This window comes from Glycine soja, chromosome 5 (assembly GCF_004193775.1).
Source record: "Glycine soja cultivar W05 chromosome 5, ASM419377v2, whole genome shotgun sequence".
NCBI lineage: Eukaryota > Viridiplantae > Streptophyta > Magnoliopsida > Fabales > Fabaceae > Glycine > Glycine soja.
Window position 1 is genome coordinate 42108008 of NC_041006.1, and position 19839 is coordinate 42127846.

Here is a 19839-nt window from a genome sequence, read left to right on the forward strand (position 1 = left end):
AACAAATTATCTGTCACGTATTTCTAATATTTTTTATTAATAGAGTTTAGTTTAGTTTATATACACTATTATTTTTCTTATTTATAGAATTTTGACTTGCCATCCCATTACATTAATGAATAAGATAGTTTATATATCTTTAATAATAACGATGGTAATCATTATTTCCCCCCGAATAAAACTCAACTTTGGAATTTATGTTAAAGGGGAATTTTTGAATATACAGTAAATCCGAAAATATTAAGCAAAAAAGCGCAGTGTACGTGTGTCCTTGCATTAGTTAGACACATCTGGGCTTTTCAGTGACACACACAGGATTGTGCATGGCACTTGGCCATCCTTTCCTTGCGTTCGAATTTGAACCCTCCTTTTCCAATACATCGAACATCGAACATCGAGGACCATTCGGTACTTTCCCGCTTGCACTCCACAGCCCCTCTGTCGCATCTTTCTTCCGCGTCCAGCGCCAAACACGACGGTGCTGCTAACTCCCAGCCGTGTCGTTTCAGCACTTCCTCCATTGCTCTCTCTCTCTCTCTCAGTCTGGGAGATGAGGTTTACGTCACCTGCACTTCTCAGCCTTCTCATTCTCTGCCATCTGCTTCTCTCTCTTCCCTCTTTTACTTTCTCTCTCCTCGCCGATGACGCCGACCCGGAGACGGAGCTTCTCCTCGCCGGAGACAATGCAACCGCCTTCCTTAATGCCTCGCTTGCGAGATACGACGATGGTAGCTTCGCCAACATGATTGATCGGGCTCTCGAAAGAGAGTTCCCCGATAATGAGCAGAACGAAGGTTCGCAGATCTAGCTTCTCTCACTTTCTGTTTTTAATGTTCAAGAGTTTCTGAGTTTTTTCGCTTAATTCGGTTCCTAAAACTCCTCGGATCGTGGTTTTCTATGTCCTTGCAATCTGAATTTTCCAAAATGCCGTTCAATTGGAGCTGCAATTTCCTGATTCGTCATGTGATATTGAGGCGCTACTGGATTTAAATTCTCTATTCTGTGAAATCTTCTTCTAGTAATGTGTGCTGTGATTAGAATCTTGCGTGATGCATGATGGGAGAAGAAACAATATTTCTAAATTTTACTCTATGATGGAAAACCGATGAAAGGCTGTCGACTTCTAAACGTGGACTCGTTAGCATGACTTGTTGAATCTTTGACGAATCACGTGTAGCATTGTGGAAAGTTTTATCAAACGAATGCAATTGGTGAACTTCCCTGACTCTTTTGCAGGTACTGATCCTGGTGGTTTCAACAACAGTGTTGCTGAACAGCAGGTATGTGGTGAATTGCTTTTAATGATATATTTATTCGCTTCCTCAATTTTTGGATTTTTAGAGGTGAAGCAACCCTGAGGTTGAGAGTGAGGGCAATAGAGTGTAGCACTCTAGCGACCTAATTCTGGTAGTATAGGTATCTAGTTTTAGGCTAGAGTTCAATCCGGTCAGGAATTAATAGTGTCTTTGGAGAACAGTCCACTCCAACACAAACTGACGTTGAACCCAATGATACAACACTCTTGCTTTTTCATATGCTCCCTTGGAAAGTGTAGATGTCTGTTTTGGAGGCTCCAAATGGAAATCCAAACACACACAAAGTATGTTGATGATATTAAGTTAGAAGAGCATTAAGCTGATTCAAGGACGGAAGTTACGATTGTTCAAATTTCACTCATGATGTGTCAACTTTGTGTTTTAGATTCTCTGGGATAATGAGTTTTAGGGTGGGGACCTGAGTCTTGGTCACTTCCTTTTTTCATAACTATCGTTTCTTCTGATTTTTGTTGGATTTTATATATGTGACATATTATTTGTCCTTGAAAAGACTTGTTATCTAATGTCCTTCTCATGATATATTTAATGTATCAGGCTGTTTTGGAAACTGTTGCCAGAGTTAAGCCCAAGAAAAATGATAGCAAAGAGGAAAAGTATGCACCTTTTTCTTGTAGAATCAAATGGATTGTTGTTGTTTTTTTCAAGAGGGAACCTTTTAAAAATTTAATGCAAACACCCTAACTATGTCCAGTATTTATGACATTTGTTAAGCTTTTTATCAGGTCATTTCAGTTCCATGATGTTTTCAATTTGGATAATGAGAATAGGGCAGAGGATATGCCAACTTTAATAGATCGAAAGGTATGCCTGATTCAGGCTCTTGAAGTTTAGGTCTTTCAAACACAGTGCAATAATATTCTGTTACCATTTCATTTGCCTTTCAAAAAAAATAAAAAAATTCTGTTACCACTTACTACCACATCATCACAATATGCATGAAACCACTCTTCTCAGATGTGAATTTAATTTTTTTTATTTTTCTAATTGTTTCAACTTCAGGACAATGTCTTTATCATTTCCAATCTCAAGTCAAAGTATCCAGTTCTTCAATTAGACTTGAGGTTTACTTACTGTTCCTATCCTTTTTTCTTTCATGTATGAGTGGCTGCAACTACTAACTAGTCAGTCTGCTTATCCTTTTTTTATGCCATATTTTCAGATTGATATCAGATCTCGTAGTTGTCATTGTCTCTGCAACCTGTGGTGGCATTGCCTTTGCTTGTGCTGGACAACCGGTTTGATTACAAACATTGCTTTATTGTTTTCAGTAGATATCTCTACCATATACCTCTTAAAAGTGGGGTCATCCATACATTCCAACTTGCAGGTGATGACTGGATATCTGCTAGCAGGATCAATCATTGGACCTGGAGGTTTGAGTTTTGTTAGTGAAATGGTCCAAGTATGTTACCCTTATAGTTCTTTTATTATGTTCCCTAATGATTCTTTTCCCTTTCTTTTTACCTAGCCATGTTATTTCCAGAAATAAAACCATTGTGTGAATGAGATCATGATGTCATGGATAATCTCTTTCTATATGACATTGAAATGAAGTGATCATTTAAATGTCATCTATTTTATCTCCTAGTAATCTCACTTATTGTGTTCATTCCTTGCAGGTTGAGACAGTTGCTCAATTTGGTGTCATCTTTTTGCTCTTTGCATTGGGCTTAGAGTTTTCAACAACAAAGGTTGCTTGCATACTAATTTATTCCTTTTAGCTTAAACTTGTGTATTTTTTGCTCAGTCATATATAATGTATATCTTTCTTTCATGCTTGCAGCTTCGAGTTGTTCGGGCAGTGGCTATTCTTGGAGGCCTACTCCAAATTTTCTTATTTATGTGCTTGTGTGGAATAACAGCTTCAGTATGCCTTTTACTTCTACAAATAGTTTACAAAAATTTAATTCGTATACTTTGCTAGTTTGCAGCCATATCATTCAAAACATCTTGTTATCCGTTATACCACAAACTCATGATACCCATAACGTTTACTCTTTGTTTCACTTCTGAAAAGATTTTCTGATTTATGTATGGAGCATGATGAATTAATATAACTTTCTCCTAATATGAGACCTGTCTTGAACAATGAACTAAATAATTGAAATCTCAAAGGAATATTGTGAGAATTGGCAAGAAAAAAGAGTATGTTGGCACAATACTTTTATGTATATGAGATCAAACTAGATAAAAAAAATTGATGGGAAGGAACTTAAAAATTTCCTAGTTTGATACAGTAATCTTACTGTTTCAATTTAGAGTTATTTGTCAATACCTTTCTCCATTTCCCTGATAATTGTGTTTAAGTTTTTTTATTTACAGATCAAATTGATATCATGCTGAGACTTTGATATTAACATGGATCATTTTTCCAATTATACATTATAATTTTGCTCCCCTCTCCTCCCGCCCCCTAACCCACAGGTCACACACAACACAGGTTTAGATCTTTGGTATATCAGTGACTTGCATTTGTCTAATGTATTATGGGTCAGTTGACCCTGTTATCATTATTTTTTTTTTATACAGTGCCATAAGACACTGTTAAAATGGTTTGCTTGGAACATGGTTTGATTTAGAGGCATTCTATGAGTGAAACAATTGATGTTGTCTTATACTCTTATTTATTACAAAAGTTTTCCAATTTGGTGTCAGTGAATTTCTGATAAATGCACCTAAATCCTACTTGCAGTTATGTGGTGGTAAATCATCTGAAGGAATATTTGTTGGTGCATTTCTATCCATGTCTTCAACAGCTGTGGTAATTTCCCAATCGCACTGTTAGATGTTTTCTGTTATCCTTTTTCTATATGTACATCTCAAGTATGCCTACAAGCCTACAACTTTGTTGGACAATGAACTTGTTATGTGTTTTAATGTTTATCTGCAGGCATATAGTATTTTAAGTAACTTATGCCTGCACTTTAATAATTGCAATCATTGCCTGGTTGCACTTGTATTAGATTTGGTGATTCAAATTTCTATATTCTGTACAGCCGTCATAGTGTTTCAGCTAAGTGTTAATTAAATTGCTGATGTGAATATTGCAATCCTCTAGTAAGATTTATTTCATCAGAAAAAGGAAATGAAAATTATGGCTAGAATGTTATGAAGGATACAGTTCTATTTAGTGTTTGATTGAGGAGATATTCGTGTGCAATGCACTAGAAGTTGAGTGAAGTTTTCTTGTAGATGAAAAATCTAAAGTACTAAGCTCTTTCTATGATCACTTCTTTTCTAAATGTTATCATTCTTTCCTCATTACTGTTATGTTATTTTGTTTTCATTCTTCTTTGATCCATAGGTCTTGAAATTCTTAATGGAAAGGAATAGTGTCAATGCCCTTCATGGTCAGGTTATAATTGGAACCCTGATACTGCAGGTATGTACTATTATTTTTGTATTAATGAATGCACATGTATGACTGAAACATTACTGCTGCCACTTGTGCAAAAAGACTAGAGACTAATGTTATCAATGACGCTGATATTCCTTGTTAATTTTTTTTCCTCACATTTGTCTTTTAATGAAATGTTTGAAATTATTGGTTCTTTTCAGGATTGTGCTGTTGGATTGCTCTTTGCACTGATTCCTGTTTTGGGTGGAACATCAGGTGTTCTTCAGGGAGTAGTATCCATGACTAAGTCGTAAGTTAATCGTAGGATGGGTTGTCCCTCATTTATGCTATCTCTCCCTAGTTTATGAAGATCTATGACATATATTAAGCCCCAAGGTTTTCCAGTGCAGCTGGATAGTATTCTTGTCTTGTCTTTCCATTATGTCTAATTCAACATATATTTTGTGGATTAACAAAAGATATTCTGCTTGTAGTTTTGATTGTTTGCTTGTAATGAGATTTTAAGATGAAGATGCAAGTGAAATGAGAAATTTTGGTGTGCTTGACCCCTTTTAGCCATTAACAAGCATGATATATAAACATTAAGTTCTACTACACTTGTAGATTTTATCAAAAGAAACATTATAGTGCATGGATTTTCCTGGTCTTTTATTTTAATATCACTATTATGATATTATTAAAGTCTTCTATAAAAAATTATAAAACGTTTATAACTATAATTATAAAAAAGATTATTATTAAGGTGTACATATAAAAGAGTACACAAATTCGTCCTTTGCAAAGGCACAACAAAAATAGAAAGAAAAATAAACAAACTTGTGAATAGAATTAAGCTCTTTGTTCCTTTTGCATTCTTGGGATGGTTGGAAGACTTCCTTGAAGAGACCATGAGATGAGGACCAGATGAATGTCATAAAAAAAAATCGTATTCTATCCCAGAAAATCTAAATGAAAATAACAGCATATATACTCCACTTCCTAGTTGAATTTCTTCATCCTACTTGGTTGTATGCTTGTTTCAGCCGTTTATTCTTTCTGATTTACTATTTCTGTTGTTTCAGGTTGGTGATCTTAATTGCCTTTTTGGCCATTTTGACAATATTATCTCATACTTGTGTGCCATGGCTCCTTAAGCTTATGATCAGCTTATCCTCTCAGGTGAAGATAGACCTTGTGCTCTGTTGTTAAATGTTTGTTTATCCATTAGGTTTTAACTGATTTTTTTTTTTATTTTGGTGCAGACCAATGAACTTTATCAATTGGCATCAGTGGCATTCTGCCTACTTGTTGCTTGGGTGTGTCCTTTATCAAGTCTTAATCTTCATTACTTGGCAAACCTTGTCTTCTGTCAAGTCTGTTTTATTATCTACACTGTATAATAACCTTAATCTTGGACAAGTTCATGGTTGTTTTCTCTTGATTTGTAGCCTTAATCTTGGACAAGTCTGGTTGTTTTCTCTTGATTTGTAATATGCACCAAACTTTATTTCTCTAAATCTGAGGGATTGCTTAAATGCATCCATGCCTGAAACTTATTTATACATACATTTATAAAGTCCAGACAACTTGTATTGCTTAAATGCATGCATGCCTGACACTTATTTATACATACATTTATAAAGTCCAAACAACTTGTGTTCCTTCAACAAAATGTTTTAATAATTTGTTGTTCCATTTCAGTGTAGCGATAAGCTGGGTTTAAGCCTTGAACTAGGTTCCTTTGCTGCGGGAGTGATGATATCAACAACAGATCTTGGTCAACATACACTTGAACAAGTAAGACATTATCCTAGAACACATGTTCTTTGTAGTTGCTATTTTTACTACATAATGTTTTTTGGGAGTTTTTAAAAGTTTTCCAATGGTGTAGTTTGTATTAACTCTCCAACCCAACACTTGAGGAGTACCCTTTGCTTGTTATTTATCATGTTCTTTTTTTTTTCTTGGTGGGTATTCGATTGTTCTTTGTTTTGTTAAGTGTGTTTTAATGGAGTAGGATGTTTGAGTATTCTGTTTCATACTGCTTTGTATTTTCATCATGGATGCCTGTAAAGTGGGGGTGGTCCACCCAAATGAATTTCAAGGAATCTTCTTGAAGCACATGCACATAAGTTTTGAGATGATTTATGTTTTGCTATAGTTATCTGAGCTTACTCAATGTTAATATTTATAGGTCGAGCCAATTCGCAACTTTTTTGCTGCTCTGTTCTTGGCCAGCATTGGGATGCTTATACATGTCCATTTCCTTTGGAATCATGTTGACATTTTACTGGCAGCTGTTATATTGGTGATCATTATAAAAACAATTGTAGCTACATCTGTTGTCAAGGGGTTTGGATACAATAACAAGACTTCAGTACTCGTAAGATTTGACAACAGTTAATACAATTACATCTGCTTGTTGATTACATCATACATTTCATTAACGGAGGAGCCTTAGGTTATTCCACATGCGTAGGTTGGGATGTCCCTGGCACAAATTGGGGAATTTGCCTTTGTTCTTCTCAGCCGCGCTTCAAATCTTCATTTAGTTGAGGTATGTGCTTCATTTTGAGACAAACATTTTAGCTAGTTTGTTGTGCTTATGCTTATGAAGACAGTGAAATTTATCTTTCTGCATTTTAGAAAACAATTTTAATGCAAATATGGATATATATTTTATTAAAAAAATATGCAGTTTTCTGGCAGTGCTTATTATCATTTTTAATGTGAATGTAATTGCATTGTTTCTGCAGCTACTATTAAGTACATAAATTGAATGTCTGATTCTTAATGCAGGGAAAGTTGTATTTATTGCTCCTTGGAACAACAGCTCTTAGTCTGGTATGTATGCACTGTTTTATAGAATACCTTAATAATTATACGTAGTAAACTACTCCTTCCATTCTACTTTATATGATATTTTAGCAAATAAAAAATGTTCCAAATTAGTTGTTGTTTTACAAAACCAATGATAGGAGTTGTTGTTACCGAGTATTAAATGAGAAAAAAAATCTAGTTAATTAGAGACATAAAGAGTATATTGGGAAGTTGCATAATATATTTTATGAAATTCAAAATATTAATTGCATTTCTTAATACCCTGCCAAAATCTTAAACGTTATATGAAGTGGAACGGAGGTAGTAATCAATCACACAACAATGTTGAAATGCTAGTCTTTTAAGCAATCTGGTGTGGTTGATCATCTTTATTTGTCCTGTTTGCATACACATGTACAAACAGGGTATCATATCACTGGTAAATCTGAGTGAAGTTTAAGCAGGCTATCACAAGTAAAAAACATTGGGCCTTCCTATGCAAAATTATTGTGCACAGTTTTGAATGTTATAGCCAGTTTCATGGGTAATGTTGATTTGTTGAGTATTAAGCGCTCAACTATTTGTAGAGATTTTGAAGCTTACACAAACAGAAATTGTGCAGGTGACTACACCTTTGCTCTTCAAGCTAATTCCTGCTGTTGTGCATCTTGGGGTATTGTTGCGGTGGTTCCCGCCTGATAGTGCGGCAGAGGTAACTTACAGCTTTAGGAACTGAAATGATTAAAAAAAAAATTATAGGTTCTTGTTGTTTCAATTTCTTGAGGATTCTGAATATGTTTTTACTCTCAGATTGCATTTAAAGGGGACAGCTTTCGAGCGGACAGTGCTAAGCGTATTCCTTTAATGGTTCAAGGCTCTCATGATTCATGATATTAAAATATATTATGAAGCAGAAATGAAATTTGCGGCTTTACTTGACGGCTTCTCGTACTAAGCAGGGCAGGTGTTTAAGAGTGCAAATAAGGTTACTAAATGAAAATATTTTTCATCGCAAAATACTTTATATACTGTCTGCTTTCGGAACACGCACTGGAATAGTAAATGCAAATAGCAAACGCAGGCCAACGGGAACCAGGAGTTTAAACCGGATCCATCCACTAACCTAGTAACTTGGGCCATGTTATTATCTTGAATGGCCTATTTTTTGTGTATAAAGGAATGTGTAGTTGCAGTTGGTAGTGTAATTCATTTTAGAAGCAATCCTCTTGAATGTTTCCCCATTTATTTTATCCAAAAATTTTGGGTTGGTTAAAGTTTTGAATGTGCAAGTTCTCCCTGTACAAGTGTAGACGTTAAGGCAGTCATCAAATTCAAATGTACCATGTTCATAAACTTTTGAATGATTAGTGAAAGCGAAAGCGGAAGGTAATTCTTTTTTTGATATATATGAAGCGGAAGGTAAATTGATTTGCCGTTCATTTCTTCTAATTGATTGTTAAATACGTTGTATTTTTGTGCAGCAAACTTCATCGGTTTTTGAGAGTAACCGGCAATCTGTTTGAAGTTTGTTGGAATAATGTCCGAGTCCAACATCCTAAATTTCTAGCTAGGGTAACAATTTTTATTACGAAAGAGGGAACTAGGGATGGTATAAAAAATTAGGTGTAAAAATATTGTTGTATTAAAGTAGATTTACTGTTCACACTTTAGTTTTAATGGCATTAGTTTTTGGGTATATAGACTGAAGCTTATTATGTTAACATTTTTTTTTGTTTGAAAAATTATTCATGTCTCTGTTACTTGATTGTTTGGAAGGGATTTCTATGATCCTGTAGTTTGAAAAATGTTAGCCTGAGTCAAAGGAACATATTGTCGATTTTTAAATTAAAAATTATTTATCATTATTTTTTAAAGTTATTTTTTACATCATGTCACATTATCAATCAATTAGAAACATTGGTTATAGGTGTAACAGGTAGTTATAGTAAATTTAATAAAATTTTCATATATGACAATGATTCAACAATAGTATTTTTTTTTTTTTGCACCTTTAATATATAAACAATTTTTTTTCTTCTTTTTGATATTACTCTTTTTGGTAGGCTCTTATTTTTAATATGATTTAGATAATGCATACAGGTAAAAATAATACTACATTTGCATGTGTGGTGTATGTAGGACTAGATCTTTCAGTTGTCTGTCTGCTCTCTCCTTTAATTTTAGCCTGTAATAGATAGATATTAGATAGATAAACATTTAAATCCCGTGAACGTGCTGATAAAGAGGGACAGTGAGAGCATGGTGATCATCAGCCATGCATTCAAATTTTACGGACATGACAAAACGCATTGCAGGAAGTTTAACATAACCGGAAAGGGTTTGGTTAGATGTTTTTGGCATCTTAAATCCCCTGTTTATGATATATAGAGCATATAAAAATGTGCTGTCATATCGGTAGTATATATAAGAATGAATGGTGGCGAGCACGGTGACGTTGGTCTCTTCCAAATGCAATCGCTGTTCAGCAGGTTGCATGTTTGTTCATTGTTGATTCAGAATTCAACATCAACCAAAAGGGAATCATACGTACCTCAATGAGTGGTCCCCTTCATTTATTTCTGAATAGTGAATACTCATGGCAGGAACCAGGAGGACATTGCTAGTCAGAAACCCTGGTCGTACGTGGATGCCTCCCATTGGCCCATATTATATATACGTGCTTTCTAACTGGGTAGGCGAAGTAATTTTGAAACCGGCGTGGGCTCGTGGTATCAACTTCTTGGTGTGTTTGTGTTGTATGAGCTAGGGCAGTGAATGAGATATGTGTTAAATACTACCATATTCAAAATGACACTAACAGAAGGAGGAACCAGGTATGCGTCCGTGGAGAACATGACAGCATTTATTTTCCCCCAAGAAAAATGGTGGTCCTTGTATAATATGCCTTTATCCATGTCATATATGTTCAAGATAATTCCATAAGAGCTGTACTACGCTACCCCGAGATGGCGCCAATCACTTTGTCTTCGATCCTTTCACTTGTGCTTACTAGGTTAATTATTAATTTAAACTATTGTTATTATTACATATATAAAGTTTATTTTCTTAGTTTCTTATATTATTAATATTAGTTATAGGACTCTGAATGTCATCCATGACAACTATATGACTCTAGTTTCTAAGAAATTGATGGAAGGTTTAATTCCATATTTTATTAGGAAACTTTTATTATTTTGTAAATTTTATTATTCAAGTTTTTAATTTTTGTGTATTTTGTCGTTGAAGACATGTCACTCAAAAAGTTACGTTTTTTTTTATAAAAAAAACTGTATTGTTTTGTTATTAATATGATAGTAAAGTTTACAAAATTAAAAATTTGGGTGGTAATGTTCACAAATAATAAGCTTGGATGGTAAAATGCACCAAAAATAAAAATAAAAACTTGAGTGATAAAATTTGTTAAAAAAAATTGAAAGATAAAATTTATAAAATAATAATATTAAATGATAAAATGTACGATTAAACATAAACATAGACCTAATTAGTTAGGTTATAACACTGTGCTTATACGTACTTACATTGTTACACGTATGCTCATCCATCATAGCTGGTTTATAGTTTATAGTGTTTTCTATCAAGTAAATGGTGAGAGGTTCTTATTCCTGGTACTTGTAAAGTTCGGATATCTTTAACTAGAAATCAGTTATTAATTTTTTGAGATATTGAGATTTATTATTTAAGGAACTAAGATAAAAAAGTAGTTTTAAAATAATTTTTTTAAAATTTTTTTTTAATAAACATATAAGATTTGTTTCATAAAATAAACAAAAAAATATTTTTTTAAGTAAAAACAGTTTAGACAAATATACTAAAAAAAATTACTTATTTTATTAAAATATGGGTGTACATTTTCAACAAATAAGTTTAAATAAACTCACTCTAACATTTTTTTATAAGTGTTTTTCATACATGAGTTATTGAATCTTGATTTTTTTTTTTTGGATACATTGAATCTTGTTATATTCTTATTTAAGAAAAAAAATCATTTGTCAACCATGTATATGAGTAAAATAGATATATAGTTAACAATATTATATTTAAAGTGAAATAGTTTGAAATATTTATGTATAGTTGCGTGATTAAAAATAATGTCTCATCTTTCACAACAATAACTATACATAAATAATTAATTGTGTATATTATTAATTGAAAAAGTTTCAATAACATTGATTAAAGAAGAAAGTACTGTTTTGATTTAATAAAAACGATTGAAAGGATATATCATAAAATAAAATAAAAAAATTAATTCAGTAAAAAATTATAAAATATATAACACTTGTACAAAAAAAAAACATTTTATCAAAAAATTGAAGAAAAAATTATTATAAACATGGACCTAGCTTTTATTTCATCTCTTTTCTATTCCATTTTTCTTCTTTTTCACTTATTTTTTTTCCTTTTTCATCACATCACGTCTATAAAAAAAATTGCTTTCCTTTTCTTTTTGTTTGTATCTCTTTTTCGTTCCACATACATAAACCCTAAAACATTGATCATTTTCCTGGAAGAAATGAGCAGGTTTAACGGTCCAACAAGGAAAGAACTGAGAACTTAAAAAAGTAAAAACTGAGACAGCTTAACCCGCTGACTTAAAGGCACAGACCAAGAATTCAAGTCAAGATTCAAGAGCTAGCTTAGCTAGCACGTTTTTAACCATACAAACTTCACCGAAATTATGACACTCAACACGATGCTTCCCTCACTTAACCTTAATAATCAAATTATTACATGTCTCTTACATTTTTTTTAAATTAAAAAATGTTATTACATTAAAAAAAAAATCAACAACTAGAAAAAATATAATTTTCTTATTTAAGCTGGAACAATTATTAATATTTTATTTTTCAATCAAAGAAATAAAAATAGACGAATGTATTGATAATCCATATCTGCTGCCAAACAAAATATGAGTTTTTCAAACTTTTTGTTAGTGAGGTTGACCTTATTTATCAATAAAGAAAATCTTGTATATTAAATTGTACATATTCTAAGTAAATTAATATTAACTATTTTTTTATGTCACTTAAATATTTCATGTGTCCAATTAATAATATATAATTTACAAAGAAGTTTATAGTGCACACAGATTCATAGAAATCTCTCCATCAATTTCAAGCTCTAGTATGAATCAAGGATTTTCTTCGTTCTTCGGAAATTGGAATTGGTAGACTGAATGCATTATTAATTTGTGCCTTGTTGCATATAAATGTAAGTTACTATCATATATATATATATATATATATATATATATATATATATATATATATATATATATATATATATATATATAATATGCCGCCGAAACTTCGGTTGGATTCTCGTAAATATTCTTGAGAAGTATTACTTCGAAGTCTATGCTAACGAATCAATCTGGGAAATTCAAAGAAAAAGTACACATCCATATTCGTATCCAAGAAATTCTTTCTCTCAACAACTCTTGAATGGATCTGAACAAAATTAACACAAAGTGATAGGAACTTTCCGGACAGAGAAAGTCCTAGAAGGGTTAGATTGGCATATGTTATCTACAGAATCTTGTGGACGCGCTTTATTTCCCTCATATCCTTATCCTCATATTTATAATCAAAATGTGGCAGGATATGTGCTTCAGTTTCTAGTCACACAAATATACATTAATATTCTATCATGAAGACTTAATACTTTATACTTTCATATAGTACCATACTTTTTGTGACCAAATATAGTACTATTAGTTTAATTAGTTAATGAGAAAATAAATGAAAGTAACAGTCCAACATCTAGTCATGCCTGCCGTGCGATTGAAGTAGAAACGATATGCTTAAATATTAAAAAATTCGGATTGCTAACTTATTTTAAATTTTTTACCAAGTTGTTTGCACTTTCCTATCAAAAGTATAAAACCCAGAAAAACAAATCAGGTTGAAAATGTCAAAATGAATAGTCAGCCGATTGTTTGTTTTAGAATAATTAATGACAGTCATATCGTACATAAGATAGGCGAGTTCTGTCAAGTCAATAAAACAATTTCTAGGAAAAGCATTATTACTAAAATTATGGAACAGCTAGCATATTATTAAGTTAGAACTTAGAAGGCGTAGAGAAATTAAGAATCAGTAAAAATAATTTGACTTAAGGCCATGCATACCTTTACAATTTTACCTTACAAGAAATGCTACTATATATCTTATTAATTAGTTAGGATGAATCTTTTGATTTTTTGTTTAATGAACCCGTAGCTTTAATTGTGTTTTTCCCTGCCAAGTGAAATTTAATCAAATGATCACTTATATATGCTATAATAAGAGCATTATCAAATCCAACCAACTAAGCTCACACGTAGCTTTAGGAATATAAACCTTGAACAAGCTGGTATAACTCCTTTTGGACTTGTTGAATTTCAAGGTTCTTTACAAATTTATTAATGGAAACATGCATATAATTAATAGAGTTGAGAAATTTGTCAAACTGGAAGAGATCTAGCCAAGGTAATAATTTCTTCCAAATAAAAGCAGATTCAAAATTTGACTTATTTAGGAATTTCATACTACGTTTTATTCATTTATTTTACTTAATTTCTGGGCCCGCGATTCTACGATGACGACAAAAATGTCCGTGTTCACAATGTGGGGGGCCATATGCTTTCTTTCTTCTGAATAGCATCAGTCTCTTTCTGCACATCTGCATCATCTTGAATGTGAATTGTGATGTGAGAGGAGACATATGGTATATAGTGCCAATGCAGATATATTGGGGTATAGATAAATTAAATGTGCGTGAGAGGGATCGCGCTTCTGGTCACTTCCAAACAGCTTATTTATTCATTACATTACAAAAAACAAATTAAAGTTGTAACTTATTATACTCAGAAATCTTAATGACTGTAATGTTGCAGCAAGAAAACAACATATCCGAAAATGCTTCACCAAAGTTTGTGGCTAAGTACGTATTCAAAATTCCAAACTTATAATCGTATATTATTTATTTTATAGCTCTCCAATCTATTTTTAGTCTTAAAACCCCTCAAATTATATAAAATAAAATAAAAATCTATTGATCACCATCCACTTTTTAGAGAAAAATCCCATTGTTTTGGACTGAATCATGGTTAAGCCCAAAATACCCGGGTCTAACCAACCTAACCCTGAAGCAGGCACCTCATGTACTCAAAGCTGCACTAATTCACAGGAGGAAGTTAGATGTATCAAGCAGTTGAGCTACTCTTATCATGCTTGTTATCCACTTTCACTTCAATCTTATAACAAAACTGATTTTTGGACATTTAATGTACTATATATTTGACACCCAGTTAAAGAGATAAAATATATATGATAAATAATGATTTAATAGAAAGAAAGAGAGAAAAATAAAGAGTACTGATAAGGTATTATTAAAAAAATCATCAACTCATCTTACAAATAAAATGCACATGTTCATAACTTGTTCTTTCCTATACCGTGTTACTTAAAACAAACCTTTACTTTGAGTATTGAAATGGAAAAGTTTTAAATTGTGGTGGTACGCGATCTTTAATATTGTGAAAAATTACCGACAAATGCGGCTGCAATCATATAATCGCGAAGATTCTAAATTTTTTTATGTTGCTGCCAAAATTGATGGCAAAACATTTTTTAAAACCTTGATTGATGTGGTTGTCTAAAAACTCAATTCTTCCACTGTGCTGCTTGGGAGCTACTGAAAGAAAAACAGCACCACACTTACGAAAGATATCCAAATTAAACCATTATTGAAGAAACTAATATATGGTTCGATCTATTGTTAAACACTCAAATCAACTCCACATGCTAAATTATGTTAAATTAAGAAAACTACCATGATCTAGAACCTAGTGTTCAAGTTCAACTTGCCGTGCTATGCTCGTTCCCCTTTCATTTCTGTTTATGGGGGGAAAAAATCCTCGTGTGAGACAAAACAACGGAAAAGTGCTTTTTGAAATTACTAACAGGCAGAATAATATCTGAACTAAAGCCACACGCCAGCTTTAAGACACCAGTAGTAATGAATCTGCAAAATCTTCTTCCAGAATCAAAATTCGCCTCATATCCAAACCCCTATTTTTTTATGACAGCCTTATCAAAACCTTTATTATATACATAATTCGTATGCACTGTACAATTATTTAATGAGATAAACAAAATTGATAAATGATTATACTTATTAAATAATAATATAATAAATTAATAAATAATAATTGCAATTCTTTAATTTTATATTAAAATATGAATTTTAGATAGGATGCCAATTTGTATTAATTTGAGTAAAAAGAGGAGTTTTATCTAAGGGCAAAAAAACCTCATGTGTTGTGTTTTTTTTTTCAGGTAAACTTTGATGACCTTTTCTATCTTAACCAGTTACAAAACGAATTTAGAATGCAACTTAATTATGCTTGGCTTGGTTTTTCAGAGGTTTTGCCTAATGATATTTTGCTCATTTTACTAACTTTAGTTCTCTATTCAGAGGGAAAAGTTGTGCCCTATTCGCCATCCCATGCTTTTCTTTGGTCTATTTAGATAATGTGCGGGGTGCCCCTTTTAGTTTCATATATAGGTGTTTTGAACTTGATAAATCTCAGATCGTGCACATGCATGGTTCAAGGTTAAGAGGGATAATGTTCAACTAATGCTCTATTTCTAATTAGTGTTTGATCTTTTATCTTGTATTTATTTATCTTGATAAATCTCAGATCGTGAACATGTTTGAACTTGATAAAAAGATCTTTTTCTTATTAGTGTTTCATCTTTTATCTTGTATTTATTTATCTTTAATCTCTAATTTAGCTATATGAGACTTATGTAAATGGATTAGAGTATTCCTTCCACTTTGTTTATTTAATAAAGTTTTTCCTTATAAAAAAATTGTATCGAAATGTTTGATATTACATTTCATCAACATTATTGGCTTTTTCTATGGTTAATTATACTTTATCTTTCATTGAGTTCTTTGCTCAAAATATGATGACAAAGTTAGTTAACAAACATATTTAAAGATACTCTTGATAATGGTTTAGGCACTAAGTGAAGGTGCTATATTTGATTATAGAAAAAGGCAGAAAAGAAAAAACTTAATTACTGAAGTCTAAAAACACAATATTTAATCAAATTAATTCAATTCATTTGATGTGAATTATCTCATTACGTAACCTAACCCAGTGAACACACTAGCTAACTGGAATTTGGATCCCACAGAGATTTGCATATAAATTTGTTGTATAATATTAGTCAACTGCTTTATGTATATATATGATGGTGTATTATATATCTTGAAGGGATCTGATCATTCCATAGATCATTAGGGACTAATAACGACTACTCACGACCATTACTGCAAAGAACAATGTGTTTCTTTGACCATAAGATCTTCTACACCAGTTGACACCTGACAACAGATAAATTAAAGGGTACATCGCAGTTTAAGTCACGCTGATAATTGGCCCAGGCAGAAATGGAGCAGAAGGGGATGGTTTGTTTTGTTCCTGCAGGGTCTTTGCCTTGGGGGCTGCGAGAGTGAGATCCAGATTAAGAACTGCAGGTTGATGTTCTTCACTTGGTTGACTTTGATTAGAGCAATTATCAAATGTTTCTTGCTTATAATCTGATGATTTGGTTTCTTGTTGAAAGTAGGTTATACGCCCTAGCAACGACAAAGTGGCATCATCATTATTATTCTTAACTTCACATTTAGACTCATCATTTTGATGAGCCGAAACTGAATTAGAACCTGCTTTGTTGCTACCAACCTGCCACAATAATTCAACGACAAAGGAAAAGGAAAAAAAGAAAAAGTAAATTACTTTTCAGTGTAAAGAGAAACATATATCATTCAATGTGAAATCAGGTAGCTAATAAAAGCATCATATATGAATTAATTTGTTATGCATACCAAGTCAAAGAGACTTGAACGTCGCTTCTTCTTATCCATAGTTGCCAATCGAAGAAAGTACTTTTGAGCATGGCTTGCCACTTGTGTTGGGGTTCTTGTAGTCACAAAGTTTCTAGAGATTCCCCTCCAGTCACCCTTTCCCAGCTTCTCAAGTCCAACAAGGAATATTCTGTGTTCCTCTTCTGTCCATGGCACTCCTGATAATTAAGTTTGCATTAAAAAAAAAAAGCATAACAACAATGTTAGATTATATATATACATATAATGAAATGGTAGATACTAGATAGGAATGAAGGAAAAGTACTTCAACAATAATAATCAAAGATTTTCCAAAAAGTCAGGATAAAAGATACTAGCTAGTGCATATATAATTTCTTGTATTAATAATTTCAAATCATATATCAACAAATTCATATAATATCTAAAAATAATGGGGAGGGGGGGGGGGGGACTGCTTATTTTGTACAGACATATATTATAGATTGAAACTACAAAGAAACGTAATAACTACTATTATCTTCCTGAAGAAAAAGTGTGGATATACCTTTCTTCCTCTCTTGGGCTCGAGCTAAGAGACCATCTGAGAGATACCCAAAAGAGGTTCGGTCAGAATTTTCATCAATGGTTATTCTTGATGAAGAGAATGAGGAAGATGATGATGAGGGTAAGGAGTCCATGCTAAAGCTTTTCTTGATGGTAACACAAGTAGTGTCTAATTGCACGCCGAAGAGGCGAAGTCCAACGAAAGATGTGCCTCTCAAAGATGTGCAAGTCCTTGAATTATGGCCTATGGTTCCACAATGTGAGCACTTCCTCCCCATTATTAACTATTCTCCCTTCAACAAGGATTATTTTCTCACCCCTCCCCCCTCAAATCAAAACCAAACTGTGATATGTATGTGTATATGTGAGAGTGTGTGTGTGTGGGAGAGAGATAGAGAGAGAGAGCAGAAAAAATGGATTGGTTTGATGGTATATATGATGATGGAGAGTAAGGTGTGGGGTTAATGACAATGGAGTCACACCCACGGAAGTTGATTGGATAGATATAGTTTATTGTTTGATATTTTTATAAACATTTTCCTATTTTCCTTTTTTTTTGTAAAAAAAGATCATAAAGATAGGAATACCTTATCTTATTTTGAGCATTTATGTCCTCTGGGACTATAAAGTATACAGCTACCCTGCAAATTATTTTAAAGAGTGGATATAATATAATATACTAGAGTCATTAAGGGAACTGCATATATACCACATTCTATATTGTTTAAATTCTACATAAATATCTACTAACGAACAGTACTTTTTTGGTAGATGTAACTTACATATATGCATATATATACATGTAATTGATTACTTGTATTTTTTAATTAGACCCATGTATATACTAATTTATTCTTGTTCAACCCAGGAATATTGAATTAATGTGTAAAAACAAGACCGTCAAGAATTTCTCTCCATAGGTAGGTCTATGTATGACTTGAGAAAAAAAAATATATCATAAGAAAGGAGGACTTTGAAAGTTGTGTCGGTCAACTAAAATTTCTTTCGAAGGAAGTTGCTAAACGTACATCAAATTCACGTTGTTATTTAAATAACGTGAAGTGAACGTGATAAGAAAATTTCTGACTTTCTCCAGCTAAATCTATAGAAACCGTATTTGTGGTAAGCTACTAGTGCCGGGTGGTAAGAGTTGAATTCAGGTAGTAAAGGGCAGCGAGGTATATATAGTCTATATAGTTTTTTTTTTGGCCTAATTAATTTGGTGTTATATTGAAGACTATTTAAACTGAAACATTAATAGTATAATTTATTTATAATTTATCATATAAAATATTATTTGAAATAATTTAATTAATTATTATAATATATAACCTAAGTTAACTTATAGTTGAAATTCGATAGAATTATAAAATATAATTTTTTTTTTACCTCAACTCATACATTACAACACCCGTTTTCACGTTTCTAGTCAATAAATTCAAGGTTATACTGTTCAAAGTCTAAACATCAAACCATTTTGTGGGGTGACCTCTTTTTTCAAACATTTGATAGTAGAGTGGACTAACTTCTTTGCAGGATAGAAGAGTACTTATGATTATCGTTTTTATGTTACTGTGATGCAATTTATTAACTTCTTAGTCCTTGTAATGGTTTACTAATTAGATATGCAAGAGATAGAATGTGAAGCTCTTATTGTGTATTATTTCATACAATTCACGTATCATGAGAGAATTCGAGTTGAAGTGTGACAGAAAATAATAAGGATTAATGTCTATTAGGTTTCTATACACTCCACATATATATTTATTATTATAATTATATATGTAAACTAATGTGTGGGTAATTAACCATGTTTTTACTTATCATGTACGTGATTACTTTATTTATCATAGATAAATTTTACATATACTCAAACTTAGTTCGAGTCAATTACATTATAAC

The 19839-nt window shown here is 32.3% G+C and overlaps 2 protein-coding genes across 3 annotated transcripts; one reads left to right on the forward strand and one right to left on the reverse strand.

Moving 5' to 3' along the window:
* The first annotated feature begins 263 nt into the window (after positions 1–263).
* Positions 264–8900, forward strand: LOC114413508 (K(+) efflux antiporter 4-like). 2 transcript variants are annotated; one of them, XM_028377963.1, is made up of 20 exons: positions 266–794; positions 1237–1280; positions 1872–1930; positions 2060–2138; positions 2337–2398; positions 2497–2572; positions 2665–2739; positions 2957–3028; positions 3121–3204; positions 4030–4098; positions 4642–4719; positions 4896–4984; positions 5757–5853; positions 5937–5990; positions 6376–6471; positions 6869–7057; positions 7154–7231; positions 7474–7518; positions 8117–8206; positions 8305–8900. In XM_028377963.1, the coding sequence occupies exons 1-20, from the start codon at positions 551–553 to the stop codon at positions 8383–8385; spliced, it is 1761 nt and encodes a 586-aa protein (XP_028233764.1). In that variant the 5' UTR covers positions 266–550; the 3' UTR covers positions 8386–8900. The 2 variants fall into 2 exon arrangements, 1 of the variants encoding a protein (XP_028233764.1); XR_003666921.1 differs by lacking the exons at positions 8117–8206; positions 8305–8900 and having other exon boundaries at positions 264–794; positions 7136–7231.
* A 7933-nt stretch (positions 8901–16833) lies between these two features.
* Positions 16834–18385, reverse strand: LOC114413509 (transcription factor MYBS3-like). Its single transcript, XM_028377964.1, has 3 exons — positions 17939–18385; positions 17395–17591; positions 16834–17251 (listed from the first exon to the last, which is right to left on the reverse strand). Exons 1-3 carry the CDS (start codon positions 18213–18215, stop codon positions 16925–16927), a joined length of 801 nt encoding a protein of 266 aa, XP_028233765.1. The 5' UTR covers positions 18216–18385; the 3' UTR covers positions 16834–16924.
* Positions 18386–19839: the final 1454 nt, after the last annotated feature.

What these genes read in the sequence shown, in the direction of transcription:
- LOC114413509 (XM_028377964.1), bottom strand. Translation starts at nt 18,215, where the DNA reads ATGGGGAGGAAGTGCTCACATTGTGGAACCATAGGCCATAATTCAAGG. An exon ending in AGCCCAAGAGAGGAAGAAAG is followed by an intron (nt 17,592 to 17,938) that starts GTATATCCACAC and finishes CTTAATTATCAG; the next exon opens with GAGTGCCATGGACAGAAGAG. An exon ending in GTTCAAGTCTCTTTGACTTG is followed by an intron (nt 17,252 to 17,394) that starts GTATGCATAACA and finishes TTATTGTGGCAG; the next exon opens with GTTGGTAGCAACAAAGCAGG.
- LOC114413508 (XM_028377963.1), top strand. Translation starts at nt 551, where the DNA reads ATGAGGTTTACGTCACCTGCACTTCTCAGCCTTCTCATTCTCTGCCAT. An exon ending in GTCAACATACACTTGAACAA is followed by an intron (nt 6,472 to 6,868) that starts GTAAGACATTAT and finishes TAATATTTATAG; the next exon opens with GTCGAGCCAATTCGCAACTT. An exon ending in GAACAACAGCTCTTAGTCTG is followed by an intron (nt 7,519 to 8,116) that starts GTATGTATGCAC and finishes GAAATTGTGCAG; the next exon opens with GTGACTACACCTTTGCTCTT.